At 37.7% G+C, this 26,377-nt stretch overlaps 1 protein-coding gene across 1 annotated transcript in view; it reads left to right on the top strand.

The window, feature by feature from the left end:
- Positions 1-26,377, top strand: part of MGAT4A (alpha-1,3-mannosyl-glycoprotein 4-beta-N-acetylglucosaminyltransferase A) — a 69,864-nt gene that overhangs the window by 32,657 nt on the left and 10,830 nt on the right. The window contains exons 6-12 of the mRNA XM_082277935.1: positions 9,406-9,452; positions 10,020-10,133; positions 10,747-10,822; positions 12,217-12,331; positions 20,247-20,377; positions 20,979-21,086; positions 21,495-21,688. Of these exons, the coding sequence (XP_082134061.1) occupies positions 9,406-9,452; positions 10,020-10,133; positions 10,747-10,822; positions 12,217-12,331; positions 20,247-20,377; positions 20,979-21,086; positions 21,495-21,688 (785 nt within the window). The remainder of the gene's footprint in view (positions 1-9,405; positions 9,453-10,019; positions 10,134-10,746; positions 10,823-12,216; positions 12,332-20,246; positions 20,378-20,978; positions 21,087-21,494; positions 21,689-26,377) is intronic.

Here is a 26,377-nt window from a genome sequence, read left to right as displayed (position 1 = left end):
TGTAATCATTTGTTAGATTTGCATTTCTTTTTCTTTACTACATCCAGTTTATTATCTTCCTTCTTTATTCTTGGACCATGTTTTTTATTTTCTTAAGCTCAGTATCTTATGGTTTGCTTTGTAATTGCTACAGGGAGCTCTCTAAATGATTAATATGGTGCATGAAATGCTTCACCTGAATTATGCTGTGTTTTTTCTGAGTTATTCTGTGTATTTCAGTTTTCTTCTGCAAGATGAAAAGTGTAGGTTTATTAAGCATTTCCTCTGGCTGTTTAAAGGAAGGCCTACTCCTCTGGTAGACTTCTGTTTCTCCTTAACCAAAAAGCTGTGTCTTTTAAAATGCATTAGGCTATTGCTGTCATTAACACGTGCCATAATAAAGGCTTATTTTTAAATACATTAGAACTTAGACCAACTATGCTTGTATTAAAAATGATGGCAAAAGTGTCTAAAAAAAGGTATGGCCTCTGCTCAAACATATGTGCAGTTTAAGTACAGCCAGAAATGGTCATAGGGTGAGGTTATGTAATTTTGCTAATAAGCTTAAAATTACTATCTGTGTCTTGTCTATATCTTGTAGCAACAACCCAAAAAAGAAGCACAAGACTGCAAAAATGATTTTACAAGAAAATTATAGGAAAAGTAGTATTTTAGAAGGATTTTAGTACATTTCTTGCTATCTTTATTCGAGAAATCAAATTTACAGTGTTTAAGAGCATTGGTGGGAGCCATAGTCATGGACTGTAATCTCTTTGTGCTAAGCACCCTACAAAACTCTTCTAATACTGCTATTTTTTTAGATTAGTTCAATCTCACTCATTTCTTGCAATTTCATTTTTTACTAGAAAACAAATTAGAAGGCTAATGGACTTCTGCAAACAGCATCAACAGTGTAAACAGATGAGCTAGTAAATATAGATGCATTATGGTTGCTAAATAAAGAGATCTGCATATTCATTTACTGTATGGATATTTCTCAGTAGTATAATTATACACAGTAAATTTCCATACTGGAAGTTCAAGAAACTCTGAAATATCTCAGATGATGTGATAACTAATCACCAATTTAAGTAATTACTAGAATTGCTTGACAGTAAACTGTGCTAGTTACTGACATATGTCTGTGTTCTCTAATTTGTTAAAATAGCTTTATGGCAGAATAATTTGCAGGTATTCATTAGGATGACTAATAAATAGGTATGATTCATTTTACCTTAGTTCTTCAAAATCTTTTTATTCCCCCTCACTATGTAGCTAGTTTCTAGCTCATATGAGTTGAAAACAAACGATTCAAATCTCATCAACCTGCTTTGTATGAGAACTTGTTTTCAGAATAAGCCATAGACTCTAGGCTTAAGAAACCATAAACTCTGGGTTAAAATTGTTGTCTAGAATTTTTATTTAATAGGGTTTGTAATTAACATGGGCAACATAATTTTGAAGTATTTTAAATGATCATAGTGGAACAACAGACATACATATACACACTACTGAATATGAGAGAAATTAGAGTACTCTCCTGGTATCTAAACAAAATGTTGGGTTTTTTCTGTGGGGAGATCTCATTTACAATGAAGAAAATGCATCTTAGACTTGTTCTAAATATATCAGAAATTATTGTCAGTCCATTAATCAGAGACTGCACTTAGCACAGTCTTTTGTACAAACAGTAATCAGTGCATGCTGGAAAGACTATAAGCCCTTGATTTGATGAAAAAAATCAGAAGGACAAATCATTTCAGGAAGAATTGGAAGACACTGCAGGTATGCAAAACCATTTTGCTCTTTCTGTGTGCTGCTGACTACATCTGACTAGGCAGTAATTGACCAGCCATTTGCTCTTAGGCCACAAGTTATAGTTTCTTACATATTGCTTCTTTAAATCTTACTCTGTTGTTTCATGTATATACAGTTCACTTAAGCTGGAAAAATTTGCATATCTTGATTATCTTTTACTGTCACTGTGTTATCTCTTTATGTTACAGTGACTGCTAAATTAAAAGATGTTTAACTATAATAGTGTTTTCTCTGTGCTCCTTCCTTGGAGAATCTTTATTATTTCTTTGGAAAAGTTTCTGTCCTGGTTGGGTCAGTGTGACTCAAGCACCCAGCAAGGTACCATCCTGTGCACTGGTGTGAACAAAGCCTCAGCAAATTAAGGACTGGGTCATGCCCACATACTGGGTCAAACCTTGCTGAACCTGTTTTGTAGTTATTAACACTGTAGTGCAATATGTAAACCTTCTCCATAAAATAAATGAGCTTGTATTTTCACCTCTTCTTGCTCTGGGCCTGAATTGTAGTTCTCTCTGATCAGCAGCTCTCTTGATAGAAAACAAAAGAGTATTTTGACTGTCTTGCTCTCAACCTGGATGTGTTAGCATTACCCCAGCTACAGAGATGTTTGTGCTTTCTGCTAATTGTTGAAAACTTGTGAGCTGCCCCTTCTTGGAACTGCTCTGGGGAGTGTATTCCTAGTCCTTGAAAGATCTGACTGTGCATCTTGGGCTGGAGAAAATCTGGTAGATCGTAGTGTGTGCATACATGTATATGTCTGTAATGTATGTATATTTTTAAAAAATCAAAGCTGTTGTGTCAAGATACATGATCTACACCAAATAATATTAAAGGCCTACACAGATGGGAATCTTTGTTTTGGACGTCTCACTCAAAACTCATCAGGATGAACACACCCTCTAGATACACTGCCAGCTCTTGTATCTGAAAAGGTAGCTTGACCTGTCTGTGAGAATTTGAGATATTTATGTTGTTTTTGCAGTCCCTGCTTCTTTGTCACCTAAGCTTTGGTACACTGAAGTATGGACTGCTAATACTGGGCACCAACATAGGATTTTATGCTCCTCTTTTCATGTCAATGACCAGCAAAGTTTTTATAAGGAATTAAACCAGTGATAAAAATCCTTCTTAGTTCTAAGAAAAGATCCTTGACAGGATTTGAAAACTTCAGTGTACCTGAGACAAATTTAGTATCTCAGCACAAAGATAAAATCCAGGATTGTGCTCTTTCCTCAAGCCCAGGCTTGAATGACTGAAGTGCTTCTTGAGATACTTGCTGAGGTGCAGCTGGGCCACAGTAACTACCTGATGCTTCTGGTAAGGGAACATCCGTATTGACAGCCAGAGTTATGTCTGATCTCTCTGGTGACATCTAGGGTATTTGTGAGGTGGGAGGTAATGATCTTATTTCAGAAGCGTTGTAGCAGGTGACTTCATACTTGTATGGTGGAGTGAACTGACACTGAATTTTGGACAACACTATCAAATTTTGCTACAGTGGTCTGCCTTGACCTAAAAATTCCTTCTGTCCTCCAAATAAAGAGCACAAATTGTAGAAGGGTGCTTCAGACTGTACACAGCAACTGCCTGTCTTCTGGAAGATAAGCTATCTAGACCATTTCAACAATTTACAGGCTTCCCCAAGGACAACAAAAGGTTTCCCATTCTTCAAGGCAGTATATGCTGCTTTCTTTCAGTCTCCACAAACCAGACTTCATCTGCAACATGCACAAAACTAGTAGTGGCTACATGACACTAGCATAACTTGCATCTGAATGTCTGGTTTTGAACTGTCCCGTGATGTTTTTCTTCTCTGGCTGGCCTTCTTAAAAACTCAGCTTGTTCTTTGACACAACTTTGTGGTTCACAGCACAATCCATATGGACGTGTGCCCTCATGGTTGAGAATCTGACAGGCAGGGCACAAGGGTAGGGAGAAACAAGAGTGGAGTGGTACAAGACTATACTTGTATTCCTGCTATTGCTGCCAAAGACTTGTGTCGTGAAACCCTGTCCTGAATTGAGTTGGGTTAATATTAGAAATTACTGGAGACAGAAAGAAATTTCTTGCCTATGTGGTAGAGGGGGGAATTTCAGTAAGGGAGAGATGAAGTAATTAACTCATGTAGGACACAGGCTGCATTTTGCTTATGTAACATTAGCTGGTTATGTTATGACAGTATTCTCATTCCAGTTCTTTGCTTTGCATCTTGGTCTCATGTTCTCTGTATTTAACTTGAACTCACTGCTTCAGATTTGAAAGAAGGCACTGTATTCCTGAAAATAATTTTTTTTTCAGCTGCATTTGTTGAACTCTAAAAGATGATACTGCCTTTTTCCACAGGCTTTGTTTATATACACACACTACTGCAACCACTGAAGCCACTGCTGCACTTTTATTCCCTAGGGCTTTGTCTTCACTGCATAAATATCCCAAAATAGGTCCAAATGCCACATTAGTGGCTGATTTTTCCTATGTAAATTTTAATGCCTTGTATATAGGTAATGATACTCATATGTACTTTCACTCTTTCAAGGCAAATAAACATTTACTTTGCCTTTTCTGAAGGCTGTAATTTTATATTGCTTGTCATTATATGAAATATGTGATAAAATTATCCCACTCCTATTCTATGGGGATGATGAAAGATCAAATAAAATGGTAATTAGTAAGCAATGAAATGACCACACTATGTAGATTAGCATGCTTGTTTCTCAGATACTTTTTTCATTCTTTGAAAGGTGTTCTTGAACTTTGACTTACTTCTAATAGATTTAATTTAAGAATTGAGATCTGGATAATCTAACAGACTAGATGAATTCCCAAGATGGTGAAAAACCTCAAGGGCAAGACTTTGGAGGAGCAGCTGAGGTCACTTGGTTTGTTAAACTTAGAAGAGAAGACTGAGAGGTGACTTCATCAGGTGACAGCTTCCTTGAGGTGTTCAGTGGAGAAGGAGATGCTGATGTCCTTTCTCTGGTGACCAGTGACAGGACACATGGAAATGGTGTGAAGCTGTGTGAACTGGGGAAGTTCAGACTGGACATTAGGAAAACATTCTTCACTGACTGGTCAGTGATGGGAATAGGCTCCCTGTGGAAGTGGTCATGGCCCCATGCTTGTCAGAGTTCAAGAAGCATTTGGGTGATGCTTTAGTCATATGGTTTAGTTTTAGGTAGTCCTGTGAGGAGCTGGGTGTTGATCCTGATGATCCTTTTGGATCCTTTTTAGCTTGAGAGTTTCTATGATTGCATTTTTTTTTTCTATGCATCTGCCACTTAGGACAGTAAATAAACCTTTGGTCTTAAATGCCATGGTTTTTCTTACATTTTGAGAAACAGTCTACCTTCTGTCATTTTTGAGGGTATGAAGTTAGGATTTAACAATATGAAAGGGTTGATTCTTAAAAGTAGAAATCTTGTTTTTGTATGATGTTTGGCTAGCTGTTCATCAGAACTTTCTAACCTCTTGTTTTGTCTGATAGCTAATGTATTCTGCTGCTCTGCTGTGCACACACTCCTAAAAGTCAGTAAAGAAGATTGGAAATTTCACTGCTTCTCTGGTTCTTTCTGTGTTTGTTGTGAATAACGATGTCTGTTCAGACAGATGTTGGAATAATCACAAACTTGATGTGCAGCCTCACCTGCACTACAGAAAAGTGCTTTAGAGAATTGGAGTACAGCATTTTACAAAAACAGAGGAAATGTAAAACTTATTTCACTGACAATCTGCAACTTTAGTTTGTTCTGCAACAGACTGTGAGGCTTTTTTTAAAGAGAGATTCATCAAAGCACTATATATGCATTTGTCATCAAAATTGTTGATGCAGAATTAAACCTTAGATACAGCCATGTTCACAGGCTTATGAAACTCCATAGATCTCATAAGCTAAAAATCTTCTTTTCTTGTTGAAAGTTTACATAGGCTCAGGGGGATGCTAATGAGGTACCTTGAACATGAGTCTACTGAGGAATATTAAATACACAAAATTGCATCTGTCTCAGGAAGCAACCTGAACTGAAGGTAGTTGGAACGTGGATGATAGCGGGGGGGAGTGTTATGTGTCTTGTTCTTATTCTTTGCTATGTATCTTTTCATGGCTGCTTCTGCTGGAAGCAAGATGCTGATGGGGATCAATCCTTGATCTGGTATGAATAGTTAAAGGAAGATGTCTCACTTCAAGTGTTTTGCATTCTGTTGAAGATCAGTAATTTCATATGACTAGGAAGAAAGAACAGACCGAAAGATTTGAACTGCTGATACTAAAATAACCATCCCTACTTATGCCTTTCATTATGAAGTTGTCAGAGGTCCACTCACCAGGACAAAGTTGTTTGTAAGGCTTCATGTAATTCATTGATAAGATGCATCTTTGTGGCTGGCGGTGCTAACGCTTTGGTTGGGGCCTAACGCAATTTTGCACTTAATTGCTTTAAAGGGATTTGTTCTTAAAATATTCATTTGTGCTTCTTTTTTATGGGTCCAAAATTCCTAGGGATTTTTTTGGATCTTCAACCTTAGGAGTTTTAGTAAGAAAAATTATAGTTTTAGTAATGGCTTTGGATTTGATAGACAAAAAGCATTCATAACTGTATCATTGGGATCACCAGCAACATTTCATTTCAGTAGTTACAAGCAGCACCGATACCATGAAACAGATTTTAAGTTCATCATGTGTACTCCAAAGTTGATCTAGTATCTACCAGATGATTTTCGCTGGAAGCCCAAAGAACAGTTACACATTTTCTTTCACGGGTGACTTCTTTTTATTAATCTGGCTTTATCTTGTCCAGTTTAAGGTTCTTGGAGGCAAGCAGTCTTGTGTCCTTCAGACTGATAAAGAGGACCCTGTGTCTTATTTTGTCAAGGCAGTAAGCACTTTATTCCTCGAAAATGGGGAATAGATTTTGATTAATAATGGATTTTTTTTCTGTTGCTTTTAAATTACTGACTAAATTTGTTGATACTGCTTGAAAGATCCTTAGATTTAATTCAGCTATTCCAGATTTCCTTCCATTGCTATCCTGCAAAGTCTTCTGTCTACTTAACTCTTCCCTTGGGTGTAGTCACAGCTTGATCACATTAACTGCATATTCTCATGCTTATTTCATGATGTGGTGTGAATTAACTTAGAATTGCCATCTTTCTGGGACATGTCCATAGCAAAGGGTGTTGGCAAAGATCCTACTTAGTGTTAGACTGGGCAATGAGAGGAGTTGTCTCTTGAAGTTCTGATGTGGAAAGAGGACAGTCAACCTGCTGTCCTGAGGGGAAGGGGGTTTTGTGTTGAAATCCTGGTTCTGAATCTTGTATGCTGCTGGTAGATATAAATACAACTGCTTATTTAAAAATGACGGCAGAATACCAGTGTTTTAATGCATTTGATCATGTGAAAAATGGCATCAACTCTTCTAATCTACATGTTCTTTTTCATTCTAAAAGTGTCATCTGCTTTTGCATTGCAGTGATGCAGTGATTGCTGATTGAGAAGGAGAGGTTACCTACTAAGCAGCAGTGGTATTTGCTGTATTTCATGTTCATAGCAGCTAGACCAGACCTTCTTGACTTTGTGTGACAGCAGCCAAGACTACAGTATGAGGCTGGAAGACTACAAGCTGCATCTTTTTAATGTCATTCTATTGTGAGTGCGGCTCTGTCTGGGAAACTGCCAGCCTTTCATGTGAAGCACACAAACAAATAGTGGGAAGTAGGGAAAAAACCCTTATTCCAGACTTTTTTTTCTGATGGTGATGGTTTTCTGTGTAAGAGTGTAAGGTTTTACAAGCAGTAGCAAGGCTTCATGGTAGTGTGGAAAATAGGTCAAAACTATGTTCCTGCTAAGGAGATGTGCACTGAGGCACAGGCTTGTGATCAAATATATGATTCCAGTTGGCATGAAGTTTGGCATTTATTTTAATCTCTGGAAAACTGAATAGAAACTAGCTGTGTTTCTGCTGAGTGTGTGTATGTAGATATATATAAATCCTGTATCTTTCTATGCAATTACGGTATGGACTCTGTTGGATGTGTTGGAGTTCTTAATGCTGAACTGGGTAATTGAAGTTTGGCATGCCAACTGAAATGCAAATTTTTGTCTTTTCACATGATGATTGAATTGCAGTTTCTGTATTTTTGATGTTTAAAGGGTTTTGAAAAGAGAAAAAGATGCTTCAGTTAAAGAGGGATATACTAAAATTATTTTTAGGTAGTCACTAGGTTACTGTGATTTGCAACTGTTACACAAACCAGAAAAAGTTATGTCTAACTCCATTCTATTAATTAAATGTGTATGAACAATCCATAAAAGTATTTAAACGATGATATATCAAGGTCCATATGGACTTGTGAGTCTCCTTGTGTGGAACTCAGTGCAAGATGAGTTTTAAATTGTGAACACCTTACCAGCTTACCAGAACTTCTGCCCAGCACTAGGCATAGCACTTAGGAAGAAAATACAAGACAAAATTATGAGAAATACTTTCTACTCGCATGTTCTTGTGGTATTTAAAACCTGCTTTTGGAAGAAATCCACTTCTGTTGGTGTCCTTTTTGAAAAGCGTGCATCACTGGCATTATGTTTGATTTCATAAAAATAAGTCTTTAAAAAATAGAAATGGTGATTTTTTAAGATCAAAGGGTAAGCACCTTTATCAAACAAGATTAACAGTTCTATAGAAATGCTTGGGAGGGATTTACTCTGTGTATAATCCTTTAATGATATCCTAAGTTACAAATTCATCAGGAAAAATATGAACTGTTCCTTTGTTTCCGGCATTTCAAAGACAACTCTTTCTCCAGAATCCTTATGAGCCAGAATCTGGGTTGATTTATAGACTATTCTTTTCAAAAATGTAAACAGTATGTCAAATCATTAGATTAATAAGTACAACAAAGACCAGGGTTTTCAGTCATTTATGAGTTCACAGACTCTTTTCTTGGAATGCGTGTGTACAGCCAGGTTGAATAATTGTCCAGTGCTGGCAATTTAGATTATCTAGACTTTTCCAGAATGTCACTATTTGTATTTTCACCAACAAGTAATTTTTAGAATCATTGCATCTATGAGAGCTGAGTGATTGATAGGATTGGTAGTCCCTCAAGTTTAGTCTCTGATGCAAAAAAGCAACCCTGGTCAGAAAGGCAGCAGGTTCACTGCTGTCCGTGGTTAGGGAATTTGCTTTAAATCCAAAGTTTAGGAGATGTACTTTTGAAAGAAGAGAGTGTGTGTGTGTGTGTGTGTGTGTGTGTGTTCAATGCACTGTTTTCCAGAAAGCTTTCTTTGGTAATATTTTCTTACATATTATTATTATTGTATAATAATAAGTTCTTCCTACACAAACACTCAGTGATCATTTCGTCATCAAGAGCATGAGTTTTAACAATTTTCTGTTAAGTGCATATCTTGAGATAATTATTTCCCAAAAAATTATCATATTAGAGGTAAGACATAGTTACATGTGTGATGCGTTCTTGTATTGCTCCAATACCTTATGCAATGAAAGTGATTTTCAAGGACAGCCACCTGTGATGTTTATTTTACATCGTTCTATTGACATGTAAGTCCAGAACTGTCTATTAATTTTTTCTGTTTGTTTCTTTTTTTTGCAGACTGATCTTGATTATGTTAACAGTGTTGTTGCAAGCCTGGAAAGAGAGTAAGTTGTAGTTTTAACTGGGGATTTCTTTTTTTATTGATGATAAACTAAATCAGGTTGCAATAAGCAATTAAAAAATATTTTGGAAATAAGAGATCATGCCTTTTTGTTTCCTGGGGCTTTGGACTTTCGAACAAAAAAGTAAGAGATGACAAATTAAGAGGCAGTGATTCAGTCAGTTAAACTGTAAAACAGTAAGTGGGATTAAATTATTTGATGCAACATAAACAGATGGAATTGTTTAAACATGAACGGAAATTTGTGACATCTGTGTTAGCGCCTTGTATTCTGTATGTTCAAAGAGAACTGCAGAAAAAAATCACTAGGTTCTGGGAAAAAGGCAAAAAAATGTTTAGAATCTAGTTTGATTCTGATTGGCAAGAGGCAACAATGCTCTGAAGGACATGCTAAGGAAAACAATACTTTTTTCTATACTACTATTCTTTTATATGCCTCATTTGAACAAGTCCTCATAACCAGACACAATAACTGTTCCAACAGCAAGCGAGCAGGAAGTCTACAGAACTCAGAATCTCTCATGTGACTTCAGGATGTTTCTCTTGACAGGTTTTCTACAGAGATCAATTCTGGCTTGGTGGAAGTAATAGCCCCTCCTGCAACTTATTATCCCGACTTGACAAACTTGAAAGAAACATTTGGAGACTCAAAAGAGAGAGTGAGGTAGGTTTATTCCCCCAGATCTTTTCCCATCTCCTCCCACACCCACACTTTTGTTGTTTATAAAACAGCAAGTGGGATGTGAATTCTTGAAATGTTTTCGTACTGTAATTCTTGCAAGTGTGGGGATGCTAAAAGTGCTCTGTGAATCCATCTCATTCCTAGCTACATGCTGGTCTGTGCATGATCAGCACCTATGCTTGGTTGAATCCATTTAGGGTTAAATTTTGGGAGGAGAACTGAGACTTGATATACTTTTATTCTTGTATGTGGACTCTTTTGTTTACTGTTTTTCTTCATGAAATACGGGGTAAAACCAACTAGTTCTTCTTCAATTAGCATTTTAAATGCCCACGTGTTTTTATTGAAATGTCAGGTAGTTGTAACAAAGTCAGGTTCAAATTAAACCAGTTTCATGTTTGTATTAAAGCCTAAGGTGAAAGCTTTGTTCCTTTTTTTTTCAGACAGTGGATTTCCTGAGGGAACAGTGCCAAAAGCAGCTGTTCTAACATTTCACTAATATGCATCATTCTTCATAGTAAAATTTACTTTATATTGCCAGCATGTATTGAAATAACCTTTTTTCATAAACCTTAAGCTTTCAATTTAATTTCAGATGGAGAACAAAACAAAACTTGGATTATTGTTTTCTTATGATGTATGCCCAGAAAAAGGGGGTTTATTACATTCAGGTAAATTTCTCTTCTTTATTTTGAGACAAGTTTTCAAATGAGTCTCCAGAAATTATGTTGTTGGACACATCCAAAGGACCTACACAGAACAGAGATAACTTGATCCCATAATTTAAAGGGAGCATTAAATATGGTGGTTATGGTATATTGGGAAGTAATTTGAGCAGGACACTCTCACTGTCTCTGAAGTAGAAAGTAATTTGTCTTATGTCACATATCTTAAGATGCTTAGCAAAAAAAGTGAAGGAATCCAAGCAGCTTAACTACTGTTTTTTCCTTGTCCCCCAAATTAATTATTGTTGAGTTGCCTTGACAAAAAAAGCCAGCTTAATCTTGAGTGGAAATGAAGCTAAAATCTATTTTCTTTTGAAAGTGCAGTGTCACTTTAATATGACTGTTGTGTATAGACGTCGTATTTTTTTCTTTTTTTTAGAAGAGGTTTTCAACTACAGAGTTAAGCAGTTCTTCTTTAGTTTAGTTCAGAATTGTTCCTACCATGTGTTTCTGCTTTGAAGTAGAAGTCTTACCTACAGGTATTGCAGATTTTAGTAACTGCGCTAATGATCTTTATTTAGATTTTGTGCCTGTGTCCTTGGGGTGTAAAGTCCCACACATCTCATCTAGTTTTCACAAAGCTATGCTGACTCCTCTCTGAGAGTATTGGAGTCTCAGCTCTCTGGGAAGCTGCAGAGCCAATAACATGTGACAGTCTGGTTGATACCAGGAAGTTGCACAAATATTAGTGTCAGCACAAGGGGGAAGGCATGAATGCATTGTTAGAAGCGACAGGAGAAGCAGGATCCTTAATGCAGCAATGGCCTGCACTTACTATGAATTAAAGGGATTGTAGCACCCCATGTTGGCAGTTCTGCTGCCTGGACTCGGTGGTTATGGACTATGCACCTGTGCTTTTGCTGGACAGATGAAATGAATCCCACCTCTGCAGACATTGTGTCTCTTAGCCTCTTGTCTCAGAGGAGAAACTCTTTCAGTGCTCTTTCTTTTGTGAGTAAACAGACATGTTTGTGTACAAATAATGCAGATATTGTACTTGTTCTGATGATGTCACTTAGACTAACATTATTTCATGGATGATTTCCCTCTGAAGAAAGAAGCTGGAAAAGCAATATTCTAAAGTAAGAAGTTGAGATATGTTTGTGGAGTCTTACTACAGAAGTACTCTATTAGTTCTCCACAAATAGACTGATCCCTACAATAGTTATTCCAGGCTATGACATCTATGTTTTATATCCGTGCTAGCATTAGAAATATATGGCTATATCTTAGCAATATATTATAAGTCAGTACTTCCTAGCTATACTTTTTTCTATTGCTTTGCTAGTGCTTTTATTTATTTATTTATTTGTTTTGATATCACTTCTACTTTCCTCTAGCTGGAAGATGACATTGTTGTCAAGCAGAATTATTTCAGCACAATAAAAAATTTTGCACTTCAGCTCGCTTCTGAAGATTGGATGATTCTAGAATTTTCTCAGCTGGGTTTCATTGGTAAGAAAATGTTCACTTTTGCAGTTTGAAAGAATACATTCATCCTCAGACTGTGAATTAATAGTGATCTGACTTCAAAGCGGTCTTCTTTGTACTGGAAATAGGCCAAGAAGTAGAAATTAATGGCCTTTTTTTAGGAACTCTGGTTTAGCTTATGGTTGTTGCTTTTGCCCCTCATTTGTTTAATATAATTTTGTATGACTGAAGCAAACTCAAACTGTTGGAAAAGAGGGCATTTTTATAACCAAAAGTTAATTTATAAAAATACTAGCAATCAAACTGCAAGGCATGTCTTATTTTTATTTAGCTGCTGTTAAAACGAAAATGTAATTAAAACACAGCTGACTGAAGTAAAGAAAAACCATGAAAATTAACTCCACCTAAAATAAATTCATTGGTGTTTGTGCCAAAATTTCCAAGAATTAGCAGGCATCAGTTTGTTGCAAAGCCTATTCTATCTCCATCTTTCTACTTCATGAAGAAGTTATGACAATCAGCTCCTTCCTAGATGCAGTCAGAGTCTCTCATTTGCAGTGAGCAACAGTGAGAGGAGTTAATACAGGATCTCGGGTTGTTGTGGATTGACTGCCAGGGTGCTGTGGAAATTACAATTCTTTGCTCTTACACTAATATCTTTTCATTGAGAGATACTAGACTTAACAGAAAAGCAATGAAAGAGAAGTTCTGAAGGGATTTTACAAATCAAAAGGTTATTTCATTGCTGCAGTGATGTGTCATGATCTTTTTAAAAGTGACAAGCTGGAGATATGCAAGGAAAAATCAAAAGCTGGGCCAGACTTTGGAGATTCCTGTGGTCAACACAAACGATTCCAGTATGAAGGCTGTAAGTTGAGTTCAGAACAGAAAGGAAATCCTATGTGTAATGGATAAAAGTGCAGCCCTGAATGCTATCATTCTCTTGGAAATTCTTGTTGTTCTCTTTCCTTTGGATCTACTTGCCAGAGAATGGCTTCATTTTTAGCTCAGTCACCCATAATGGTCGTACTGAGAACTGAGAATGTTGGCACTACTCGATTAAGTGCTATCCCATTTCCAGCTCAGCATCAGGTGTGCAATAGTTCCCTGACTTTCGGGGTCTCAGAGGTTCCTGGAGTAGAAAGGCAGACAGTAATTATCCCCCATACATGCTGTGTTACGGTACAGAATGGTACTTCATAGACTTGTCTGCCAGTTTAACCTACGGAAACAATGGGGAGGAGAAAAGGAAGTGGGCTGAGTGAAGTCTCCTTATACACTTGGCCATCGTGTAACTGCTTTGGGCTACTGTCAGAGATACACTGTTGCTGAAATCATTATGGGATTGGTTCTGTGGCCTCAGAGGGGGGAGAAATAGGAAATTGTGCTGCCTATCATGGAAAAATAAGAATTTAAGTAGTTTACTGACATCTTGCCCTAAGTAAACTTGTCTCTTTGGTTGGGGAACCCCTCACAACATTGTATGTTAACAGGGACCGGTTGAATAAAGCATCTGATAAGACTTTGTTTCTACTGTTGAACAGTTAAACACTAACCCAGACTAAGCCCACAATTTGAGTTTTAGCTCCAGTCTAATTGCACGTTAAGTGTAAATTCTGTATGACATTTCTGGGGCTACAGAATTTACATTTATTCTACGTTTGCCTGATTTAGTAGTAGAGTGTGCTCACAAATTGCCACTTTGTAAGAATGACACATCAAATGTGCATAAAACCAACTTACACTTTAGGACAAACACTGTCTACGCAGTGCAGTTGTATTTCAGGTCACTTAACTTGCTTATTTGTGTATTTTAGTATTTGTGTATTTCACCCTCCATTTTGTGTTCTCTGTGCTGTTATAGAGGGCATAGTGTTTAAGCCTGGTGGGGTAGGTAGATAGTTCTTAATACTGAGACGTCGCTTAATCAAAAGCACAACTGTTTAAAAATATCTTGTTTTTCTATACTGTCTGTGTACTTCTGGTCAGTGTGGGCTCTGAAAGTAGCTGTAGTTAAATTTAGTTGTTAGCTCCTGCTGCTTGCATGTCTGTTCTTTGTTTCTTGTATCATATTTGTTTGCCTCATTTTAACTAGATGAAATCAGTGGAATTTCAGATGCATTTTGCTATGGCTACACATCTTTATGTTGCTTTTCTACCTAGAAAATTAAATTAGATTTTTTTTTCTTCTCCCAATTTAGCTACTTATCCTGTTCTTAAATTTTGAGAGAAAAATTAGTATTCATGAAAGCAACTAAAACTTTTGGCTCTGAGACACATTGTTGTGCTATAACCATATATTGCATGGAAATTTTATGCAAGTAATGCAGATTTGCCTTGTCTCTGCTATCCCTTTATGGATCTTGATGCAGACTGATAGTGTGGTAATTTGGTAATGCAGACAGCTTTGGGAAGAGCAACAAGAGTTTGTAACTGAGGGTGAGTTTTATGTGTAGATGTCCAAGAGAGAATCTAGAACACTCAATTCACAGAATCATAGAATGGCCTGGTTTGGAAAGGACCTTAAAGATCATCCAGTTCCAACTCCCCTGCCAAGGGTAGGGATACTTTCCACAAGACCAGGTTGCTCAGAGCTCTGTCCAACCTGGCTTTGAACAGTTCCAGGGGTGGGACATCCACAGCTTCCCTGGGCAACTATTGTCTAGATGCTACTAATTTAGAAATAATCTCTAATTATTAAATTATTAATAAAAAGAGAGATGTGGCTGATTCACTGTTAGCTGTTGGAAACCTTGATTAGCTTGAAAGTTTGTGAGGTAAAAATGTGGGATTTTTTGTTGTAGTGTATTTCTGAACTGAAAATTTAATTTATGCAAGTGCTACATGAGGAAGTGGCAAATGTAGCTATTTAGGCTGACAGCAGGATTATAGAATTCTGTCACCTCTGCCACAGAACAGACGTTGTTCCTTTGGGTTTTTTTTAATACTGAAAGCATAGTCTTAAGTGCTGTCAAGTATCTAATAAATAATGGGTGAGATGTATGCTGTTTCCTTAAGAAGCTCTCTGGAAGGAGATGTATCTTTCGCTCTTGTGGATTCTGGTTTGCACTGCGAGCCCTGTGACATAATGTAGGAAAGTCCTACTAGCTTTTCATGAGGAATAATGATTTGTCTTCCAGCTGCCTGTGAGCTGAAGTGTTTTCCAGAGGAACTGCAATCCTTGCACTGTAGCTATAATGCCAGCTGTCACAAACATTTAATGGAGTGGTCTGAAATGGCCTTTTGGTTGACTTATACAGTTTCTCTGAGTCTTATTGTGCCCTGATGTTTTAAGGCCTGTTGTTCTGATTATTTAAGTTGTTCTGATTGCAGTTTTGCTCAAGCGGTGCACATAGTTGAAGTTTGGGAAAGAGTAGATCAAGTCAAACATTTGAGCTTTAAATAACTTCAAAGAGGTTCTGGTTTTAATGCCAGTAATTTGCATATCATTAACAGGGAAAGCATTGAAAACATCAACTATAGCTAGAATATGTGCTTGCAGGTGTAAAATTATTGTTGGTGTAGACTCAGTATTAGTGATGCTCATGTGGAAGAATTAAAATGAATGATTCAGATATTTGCAGTTCAAAGAACTAGAAAACAAAATGTTTCATTTTGTGTGTGCCCTGTATTTGCCAGCAAAATACTGAGAGGGCCAGAGTGATTCACTAAGGATGGTTTTTAAAAGGACTGAAAAATGAATAGAAGTCTTGGCAGGGCACAGGACATAGCAGAAAGTGTTCCACAGGTGGGTTGTTTTTTTTCAGTGCTGACTTTCAATTTTATCAATATAGATCTATAATATGGAGAAAGTCTACATTTTGTATCTCTGGAGTTTTATGGAGCAAGATTTTGCTTTGCTTCTTGACTCTTAATTCTTTCAGATTTTGAAGTTTCTTCACAATGGTAGGTTGTATGCACCCAGAATCTGAAAGCTCTGAAGTTTTGGCAGCAAATTATGTCTGTTTTATGTCTGTTCCCATGTACTGTACCAAGTGCATGAACATGGTGCAAGATGAGCCATTGCTTCAGTTCTTTCAGAGTTTTCAGTTTGCGGCAGTGTGTGTTGAGTGCAGCTTTTTGCTTAGGTCTCTTTGGCTTGACAATTTTTGAGTGCATATTGGGGATGGCCAGTAGGCAATCTGTAGGCTGGATTTAGGCAGCATCTCAGTAGTTCTGTGGCTCACAGCACTTTCCTCATATGCTGCTGCATGGGAGCTGCAGGACAGAAGGACCTTGGCAAATGCTGCCACTTCTTGGGCTGTGGCTGTGCCCTAGGGAAACCAGGCTGCTGCTGCTGCTCTTGCTTAGGAGAGACTAGGCAAGGACTTGACTGATTTGGTTTCAGAGGGGCTGGGTGTTGGATCAGTGCAGCAGGAGTTGGTATCCATTACAAGGGTGAGGTGTGGACAGTCAGGGATCCAGAGCTTTGAAGATCTGTTTTACCAGAGACTTCACTGCAGAGCTCTGGTTTGGAGTTGCTGTAGGAAGACTGTTCTGATGGAAAAAAGGAGGACATGGATCCACAGCAGAACTGCTATGCTGGTGGTGTCCTGAGACAGAAATGACAGATGAGTGAGGCAGTGTTATACAGAGGAACAAGGGGCTGGGGCCAAACTGTGCCAAGCTGTGTGTGGAAGGTGGTGACAGCATTTCAGAAAGCGATTGTGTGGGTGTCTGTCCTTGGTTACTGAAGGAACACAAGGGCTTGTCTTGGGATCAGGGTGTTTCCTGTTCATCTTTGCTCCAGTGTTCATTAGAATTAATGTGAGAAGACTTTGTCTCCACTGTTGAACACTTCCATGGTGCTGGGCAGCGTAATGCAGAGAGGCCACTTGGGTCCAAAGATGCCAGTGCAGGTACAGCCGGCTTACCTCACTTATGCTGACGAGCTGCAGTTGGATGTATCAGCGTGGCTTGGGTTTTGATTGGGTTTTGTTTGCTTGTTTTTCCTTGGTGTGCCCTGTGACATGGAAATTAGACTATTTCCCAAGTCTGGGGTGGTTGACTGCATGGTGGACAGTAGAGTGCCGGCCTAGAGGAAACTGCCTCTGGGCCTAGACAAGTCTGCCATGTGGAAGTAAATAATTTGTTGATATCCTGTTTCTATTTTAGATAAAATTAGGATAACTTAAATTAGGGATAAGAGTAGATTCTTACTCTTACTTTCAGTCTTGTTCTCAGCTTACTTAATTGTAGGATCCTGTATCTTCGTGCCAAGTTCTAAGTGACATGGTCTGTGAGTGGGAACAAGTAAAGATGATAATCCTTGTGTTCTTCAGAAGATGAGTTAGTCAAAGGAAGAAATGTCAGTGTGATTCTTCTGCTCTGTCTTTGAGTAGAAAAGGAAAAGGATTCTAGAGCATCATGGCTGTGTATACATCCTGGAAGAGGATAAACTGTCTCTTCAGTCTGCTTGCACTGAGATTAGAGAAATACTGTGGGAATATTTGTCTTTTGACTCTCACCGTATTGTGCCTCTCTCTGACACCACATGGAAAAGTGCACTTCCTATGGAAACAGATGTGACTGACAGACTGCCTCAGCAGGTGTCACCTATGAATGATGGTTTCAGTCCCATAAAAGTCCCAGAAACATCTGATTAGTCCCATTTTTAGCTGGTCTTTTATTAGGGTTTACCATATTTTTCTCTTCTCCTGCCCTATGCCACTGAAAGCAGTAGGCAGAGATGAATCATCAGGAAAATTGGGGTCTGTTTAGTTCCAAGTGTGACAAGCTGAAAGCTGTTATTCTGCATGACTATTTTACACAACATTTAACTAATCATATGATTGTTTCCTACCCATTTTTAAATATTTACTTCTACAAATAATGTTAAACAATGTGGCAATATAGCGTGTAAATACTAACAATGTACTAATAAAAATAATAACATCTTTCTTGTGTTTTTTAAGAATAAAGCTTTGAAATGATCCCTAGCTTAGTAGGAGTTGTCCCTTTAGTAGTGGGAGTTTCGAATTTTAGTTACTGAGTATTTTCATGTGGAGATACCCATTTGAGGACCTCATTGCAACAGCCACTTAAAAGTGATGATGATATTTTTGCTTTATAAAGAGCTGGATGAAAAGTTTCTGTAAGGAACAACTTTGATATAGTAATGTCAAATCAGTTAATGTTTTACCACATTTACTTTTCCGTCCCAGTGTGTAAATGGTCTACTATAATGAGTATTAGCATCATTCTAATGGGTGAAATAATTGCTACTTTAATGAGATGCTTCTTCCATATTTGTTGCATGGCATAATGATGTAGTCTCACTCAGACACCTCCAAACTCATCTCAGAATTCCCATTGAGTATTCTTTCACTGGCTTTGTTCTTATCAAGGTTCTTTAAGTGATCTCCTCTTAACGTCTACTCCAGCTGGTTTTCCTAAGAGTAGGAGAAAAGATTAGAACATCTACCACTTGTGGAACTTGTTATTTAGAAAGCCTATGAAGGCCTCTTCACAAGTGGGAAAAAAACCCCAAAACATTTCCTGTGCCTGAGTGCTGTGTGTTAGTGTGTTGTACAGGACTCCAAAACGTGGAAGGACTGAAGACTTGCATTGGAGAAGAGCTTCTGTTGGACTCGGATCCATTGATGCACACATGCCCAAAGAACCCATCCCTGTTTAGTCCAGTGCTGCTCACATCTCAGCAACATCTGCAGAACTGAATCACTTCAGCCAGTGTCTTCCTGAGAGATCCATTGTTACATAATGTCTTTCTTCCTTGCCTTCTCCCTTGTAACCCCCCAAAGACTTCAGACTTCATCTGCAAACCTGGTGTTTTCTGCATCTGCCTTGAAATCTGCAACTGCCTTTGGGATTTTAGCTGGCATGTGGCCATAGAATCAGTTTGGTTGGAAAAGACCTCAAAGATTATCGAGTCAAACCACTAACTCGGCGCTGCCAAATCTACTGCTAAACAATGTCCCCAAGTGCCACATCTACACGTCTTTTAAATACCTCCAGGGATGGTGCCTTAAGCATTCCCCCCAGCAGCCTGTTTCAGTGCTTCAGTGCAGTCCCTGGTACAAGCACTTGTCAGTCTATCTTCAGCCCTGGACTGCCCCACTCCCAGCTGTGTTGCTCCTGGTAACCGTGTCTTCATACAAGGCACCTTTTTCAAGTGCTGCATTCAATTTGACACAATAGCCTGGTGTATTGGCCACCTTTCTCTTTAGAGACCTCAACTGGTAGAGAAGTGTATTCCACAACCATGTAGGTGATTGCTCATGTTGATATTAAATGGACTCTCTTCATCAACAGTCAGTTTCCTTCTTTTGCAAAGGCCTCCTTTAAGCCTCACAGTCTGCAGGATTCCCAAGAATCCTTTTGCACAGTGCCGCACAGAAGTCCTGCTGATGGCCTGTGCACTGCAGAAAAAAACTCTGGTCACTCTGGGATGTCTCCTTTTGAGTTGCATTGTCTCTGTATATGTTCTGGTACCTTCCTTCTTTCCCTTTGATTTTCTGCCCAAAAGAATCTGAAATTAGTGGTAGGTGTTCCATCCCTGCTTTTTGTACCTGCAGAAGCTGAAATTGTATGATTGGGCAGATAACACTTGCAACAGCTCCTCATCTCAGGTGGTTGAGCTTACACATGACATGGGGAATAATAGATGCCAATCTATAACTCTTCTTTCTCTATTTTTTCAAACTGATAATTTCTATTCTTAAGGAGACTGTGTTGTGGTACATTGAATATACACTGAATATTTTGATAGCATCAAGATATATGACAACAAGTTCTGTTCGAGTAGTTGTTTTATTTAATTGAAAGGTATGGAACTTCTAATAACATTGAAATTTCAAGTTGTTGATTGCTAACATTTCTTGCCTTGGCACAAAGGTATCATCTGCTATCTCATTGATTTCAAAAGACAATGTTATCTCTAATCTAAAGTAACTCCAGTTATTCTTAATGTCACCCACAGGTAAAATGTTCCAGTCTCCAGATATCACTCTTATTGTAGAGTTCATATTTATGTTTTATAAGGAGAAACCTATTGATTGGCTTCTGGACCATATTCTCTGGGTGAAAGTGTGTAACCCTGAGAAAGATGCTGTAAGTTTGTTTTTATTATAAAGCTTCTAAAATGTTTTCACGATGATGACTGAGTTGATTTTTGTGAGCTGAAAGCCAGCATAAGTGTACATTATGGTTACTGCATGTTCTGGAAGAGTCTTTCTTCCTGCCAAGATTTTTATCTTAAAAAGAACTTTAGAGAGACAATTCTCAGGTGCATCATAACTGTTATTGCTTAAGATTTTGGAGATGGGTGCAGTAAGGATGAAAAGCAAAAGTCTAGTTAGATTCTGTGTGTAACAGTCCTAAAATAAACTTACACATGTAATCACCAGTGAGGTTTGCAAAATGCCACTGCTTGGATAGCAGTCTTGGAGAAGGTTCCAAATGGGGAATAAACTTCAGATTTTGGTCCTTCATTTCTCAAGTAACACTATTGCTGAAAGACTGAATAAATGGATTCTGTGCAAGAACCCTGAACGGTATTATATTTGTACAGCAATCTTGGTAGATTTCTGGAATGAAAACAAGAAAAACTGGATAAATAGGCCTAGGTTCTTACCTTGTGTTGGTTTATACTAATGTGTTGTTTTGTTTTTGTTTTTTATCCCACCCTTACCTCTTCCCCCCACTATTTCAGAAGCATTGTGATCGACAGAAATCTAACCTACGGATACGCTTCAGGCCTTCTCTTTTCCAGCATGTTGGCCTCCACTCTTCTCTAGCAGGGAAGATCCAGAAACTCACAGTTAGTAGACAGTATTTCCCTTCCTTTACAGAGCAGGCTGATTAAATGAAAAACATTGTGGCAGTGAAGAAAACAGGCCTGCCTTTTCTTGTTGTCGTGCATTTTCAAGCATGATGTACCTTTCTCCAGCTGGAATTAAATCTAATACAGACTGGTTACTATAAAGTAGAAGAAGTGCTAGTCAAGCTTATTTATGTGGATTTTTGCTAGGGGATATTTTTTATTATTTTTTTTACTTTAATGGCATGTCCATCTTACTAATCAGTACAAGATCTGGTGCACCTAAAATGAGTAATGCATTCATTTTCCATTTTATGCCAATGTTTGTTTTAAGTGTAACCACTTAGGAAAAGAACATAATAAACAAGGTTTTCTGACCAGCATCATGTTTGTCTGTCTTTCAATTAGGATAAAGACTTCCTGAAACCATTACTGCATAAAATCCACGTGAATCCACCTGCAGAGGTTTCGACATCTTTAAAAGTCTACCAGGGGCATACGCTAGAAAAAACCTACGTAGGGGAAGATTTTTTCTGGGCTGTCACACCAGTTGCTGGAGATTATATTCTCTTTAAATTTGACAAGCCAGTCAATGTAGAAAGGTTAGTAAATACTTGCTGTTGGTCTCATATGAAGTTGCTTGTGCCAAGAATGCTTGAAGACAGAATTTGGGGCTGTCATTATAACCTAAAGTGAAACGGTGTAGGACCTTTGGAGTTCAGCTGAAACTGTGATCATTACTTCCTCTAATTCTCTTACTATGGTAAATTTTGTCTTGCTTTTTAAATTTTCTTTTCATTTAATCTGGAGCCTTTTTGAAAAATGCAGTGGAAAACCGGTGCTTCTCTGACACAGAGAACTTAAAATAAGCCAGTTTGATTCTATTTGTATTTGGTTAGTCTGCTTCTAATTACAGAGCAGTTGTACAGCATGGTATGTGGTACAGTATGTTGTGACCCTGGGGCCTTGGTCCCTTGGTTGTCCATATTGGAAATCTTGCTGGAGCATGTAAGGATGTCTCCAGACCTGAAAGCTGGGAACTCTGAAGGGTAATAATTTTAAGATGTAGCTTTAGGGCTTGAAAAAAGTCACTGTGCTAAGATTCCAAGTTGACCTATTTAAAAGATATTAAAATGCAACAAAAAAGAAAGGGGGGGTGCGTGCTTTCAAAATACAAATATCTGGGATCTGTTGGAGGACTAAAGGTGACTTCTTTTTAACTACTGGTCAGATTAATTAAAGATAATAGAGTTAGCACTGTAGACAGTAGTCATCCTTTAGTTTTAATGAGACTCATTTGCTGCTTTGCTGGCTACTGTCTTGCCAACATAGTAATCCAAGATGTATAAAATACATGGTTTATTTAATGTCTGTTTAAGTGTTGTTATGCTAGTGGATTCCTTTTCTCCTTACTTCACACACCTTATGTGTTCTTTTTAGGCCAGTACCTATAGCCCGGTAGAACAAAGTTTCTTTGAATTAGTTTGACTGGATGTTTTTCTTGTGAAGGAGCCCGTTTTGCTGTCCTGAACTGAATCCAATAAGTCAACTCATGTACCTTGGTACATAATCAAAGGCTAAGTCTTCACCTTGGCTTAGCACAACAGTGAGGATCAGTAGTTCCCTTATTACTATGTTGTTCCAAACTAGTCTGACCTATGAAACTTAAGGCTGTTGTTACACATGTTAGATTACTCTTTCAGTTGATTGCTATGCTTTAAGACTTTCCTGGTTAGCTTCCCGAGGTGTATGTGTTGAGGAACATAACTGCCATATTTATTTAGATTAAAGGCAAAATACTTATTCTGTGCCAATAGTTTAAAAAATACATTTTTTGATACCTGTTGCCTTAATGCTGAAGGGAACTAGGGGAATGAGAAAGTACTAATTATCTGTGTAAAAGGTGGGAAAATAATGTTCACTGTTGTGCCCTGGAAAACTGTGACCAGGCCTAAGGTAGTTATGTCTACCTGCTGTGTTAATAGTCTCAGCAGTAACAGATTATATGTTTGGGTTTTTTGGGGGAAGAAGTGGGGGTTTTCAAGATCTTGTTTGGTGTGGGTTTTTTTGTTTGTGGGGGTTTGTTTTGTTTTTTGGGGGGGAATGTTGGTTTTTAGGGTTTTTTTTGTTTGTTTGTTTGTTGTTTTGGAGGGTTTTGTGATTGTGTGTTTTTTGTGGAGGTTTTTTGGTTTTGTGGGATTTTTTTTCTTTGTTGTTTGGGGATTTTTTGTTTGGTTTGTTTTTTTGCGTGGTTGTTTGGTTTTTTTTTGTTCTTGGTTTTTCCTTCTTTGTTTTGTTTTGTTATTTTTATTTATTGAAGAAATACATATTAATTTTAGAAGTAAGGAAACATCTTGCATTCTGTTGCTTCCTCAAGGGAAGTCCACAAGTTAGAATGATGCTACCTATTCAGCTATCATTGTAAGCCATTTCAAAGTTTATTGTGAATTTTAGCTTTTGTTGCCACAGGGTCCTCAAAAATACAGTATTTTGCCTTTCTGAAGTCAGTGACTGATTAGATTTACAGATGTTTCAATTTCAAATTGTTGGGGACTTGTTTTTGTTTGTGTAAATTGAGCAGCAGCTGCAGAATTTGGCAAGTGGAGGTCTAGCAGAGCAGTAGAGCTTCCTGATATTTCAAGGATGCTTCCTGAGGCAGTCAAAAATAAAACTGAGTGGCAGGTTGTAACACAGAAAAGGGAAAATGGACTGAGCATTAGGAAGACTAATCTGGTGGGGAAATGCATCTGATGGTGGGAATTAATAGTAGAAAATACACTTTTCATAGTGATCTTGTGTCTGTGAAAAGATGCAACAAGCTTTTTTCTTTTTTTTTCTCTTTTAAGTAAAAGAAAAGCTCTTTGAATTTAAAGGAAATTTTGTCTGCCAAGTCGGTTTGAGGTGTAACTGCTTAGTAACTCCCATAATAAATTCTTGATGAAGAAGGTTTTTAATGGAAATACTGACCACAGCTCTGACTGAATAAATGGCACATCTATTACACTGTGACAGAGCACTGACTTGTTCCTGTAGTTTATTTTTCCACACCAAATGTTTTGATGAACTGAATTTGAGTTTTCTGCAGTTCAGTAATTAGCTTTCATTAAGTCTTTAGATATTTAATTTTTGAGATCTGAGAATATTGTCAGGGGTAACACTGGCAAGGATCTCTTAATAACTTAAAGTGAGAACTGAACTCACTTCACTGAGCAGAAAGTACATTTGTGCCTATTTCATGCAAGACCTGGCTGGCAGATTCCTGCTGAATATTGAACAGTGAAATAGATGGTGCTTGTTCTGAATAATACCTGGAGAACAGGGATGTGTAAATTGAAACATTCTAATGCTTACTTTAGTAACAGCTCTTGTACTGAAGCTTTCTAGGTTTTTTCCAAGCAAAAGTTCTCCAGCCAAAACACTAAAGTCCCTGAAAAGTAATCTAGGGTCTCATCCTTTGCAATAAGAAAATACATACATTTCTTTCAGTAGAAGATCCTTGGGAAGGAAAGTAGATTGAAGGATATTCCTCTTAAAAACAAATTGCACAACAGTGTTGAAGGTATGGTTTGGTTTTGGTTTGTTTGGGCTTTTTTTAAAATAAAGGGATGGAGTGTTCTCTAAATGCTCAGAACAGCCTACATTGTAAAGATAAGAAATATGAATTTCTGTTTCCTCAGGTTGTTACATAATTACTGAAATCCACTTTGCTGTTTTGGTATGTACACTGCTGTTCCAAGCACAGATTTAACTATTAAAACTGACAGTTATATTTAAGAGTTTCTTTATGGACCAGTCAAAGCACATGTGAGAAAGACATTCCATTGCAGCAGTTAAGTGTACTGGTGTCCATCATCATCACAGTCATTTCTTTTTTGACTAAGTTTCTCTATAGGTATGACTGACACAAATCTGATGTTGTTTTCAAAGAACATATGCACTAATTACTTTGAGAAAGCCCTTGGAAGTGCATAACCTATGGCTGTTTCAATTAGACTATGTTTACACTTGTCAGCTTTTCTGCAATAGGAATTTAGAATGGATATGTTTAAAAAGAGCTTCAGGTTTGCTTCAGTATAAATGGATTTCAAATGCTGATCTTTATTTTAAAAGAAAAAAGCTGCAGGAAAAGACAAGCATGTATTTTATACTGTGGAAAAAAAAGAATCACTAAAAACCAAAACTCACCCCAACCTCACTAGTACACGTATATAAATTTGCTTTATATTTTTAAAATATAAGGCTCATTGTTTCTTGTATGTAACTGCTTCACAGAATCATCAAGGTTAGAAGAGACCTTCAAGGTCATCTCGTCCAACCATCAACCCAGCACCCCTTCAACCATATTCCTAAGTGCCACATACAGTTGCCTCTTGGAAATTTCCAGATATGGTGACTCCATCACCTCTCTGGGCATTATTCCAATGCCTGACTGTTCTTTCAGTGAAGAGAGTATTTCTAGTATCTAATCTGAACCTCCTCTGATGCAACTCAAGGCTGTTTCCTCATGTTCTTTCCACTGAGACATGGTAGAAGAGACTGACCCTCACCTGGCTCCAATCACCTTTCAGGCATTTGCAGAGAGTTTGAGCCTCCTTTTCTCCAGGCTAAACACCCCCAGCTCCTCAGCTGCTCCTCACGGGACTCGTGCTCCAGACTCTTCTGCAATACTGCTTTGTAGTGTTACTTTGAATATTTTCAAAAGGATTAGCAGTTTGCTTTTTTTAGGGGAGGGGCCATGTGGTTTTGTTTGTGGTGTTGGGTTTTTTTCCTTCCCCTTCTCCCCCATCACTGCTTTGAACTCTGTAGTTGCCCCATCTTTGGTTGGTCTCTTCTTTTAGCAACTTACTGAGTAGTCATCCTAATGTGACATTGACTATTAATAAAGTGATTTTATAAGGTACAACTTGCTGACTGGAATGTCAGTTTTAAAGTGAAAACTTAATACCTTGACAAACCAGCTTGTAGATTACATTTACTAGCTTCTGCTCTGATATTGGCATAGATACTGGATGTGCAGTATTTGAGACTATTCATCTAATTTTCTATATTGTTGGCATTAGAATCGCAAGGAATACATGATGTTAACCTCACTTATATTATATGGCATCTTCTCACAACACAAAATTAATAGTCATGCAAGAAAATATATATTTGACTATTTAAGCTAGAAAATCAATATATTGAGTGTCTTGTTGGGCTACTGGTAACTAAACATGTACATTATTTTGCCTGCTTTGAAATTATTGTGACAGTGCTGAAAAACAGCTGCATAAAAAGTGACAGATGCGCAG

Source organism: Coloeus monedula (genome assembly GCF_965178545.1).
Source record: "Coloeus monedula genome assembly, chromosome: 3".
In the NCBI taxonomy this organism is placed as follows: domain Eukaryota; kingdom Metazoa; phylum Chordata; class Aves; order Passeriformes; family Corvidae; genus Coloeus; species Coloeus monedula.
This window is presented reverse-complemented; position numbering and strand designations above follow the sequence as displayed.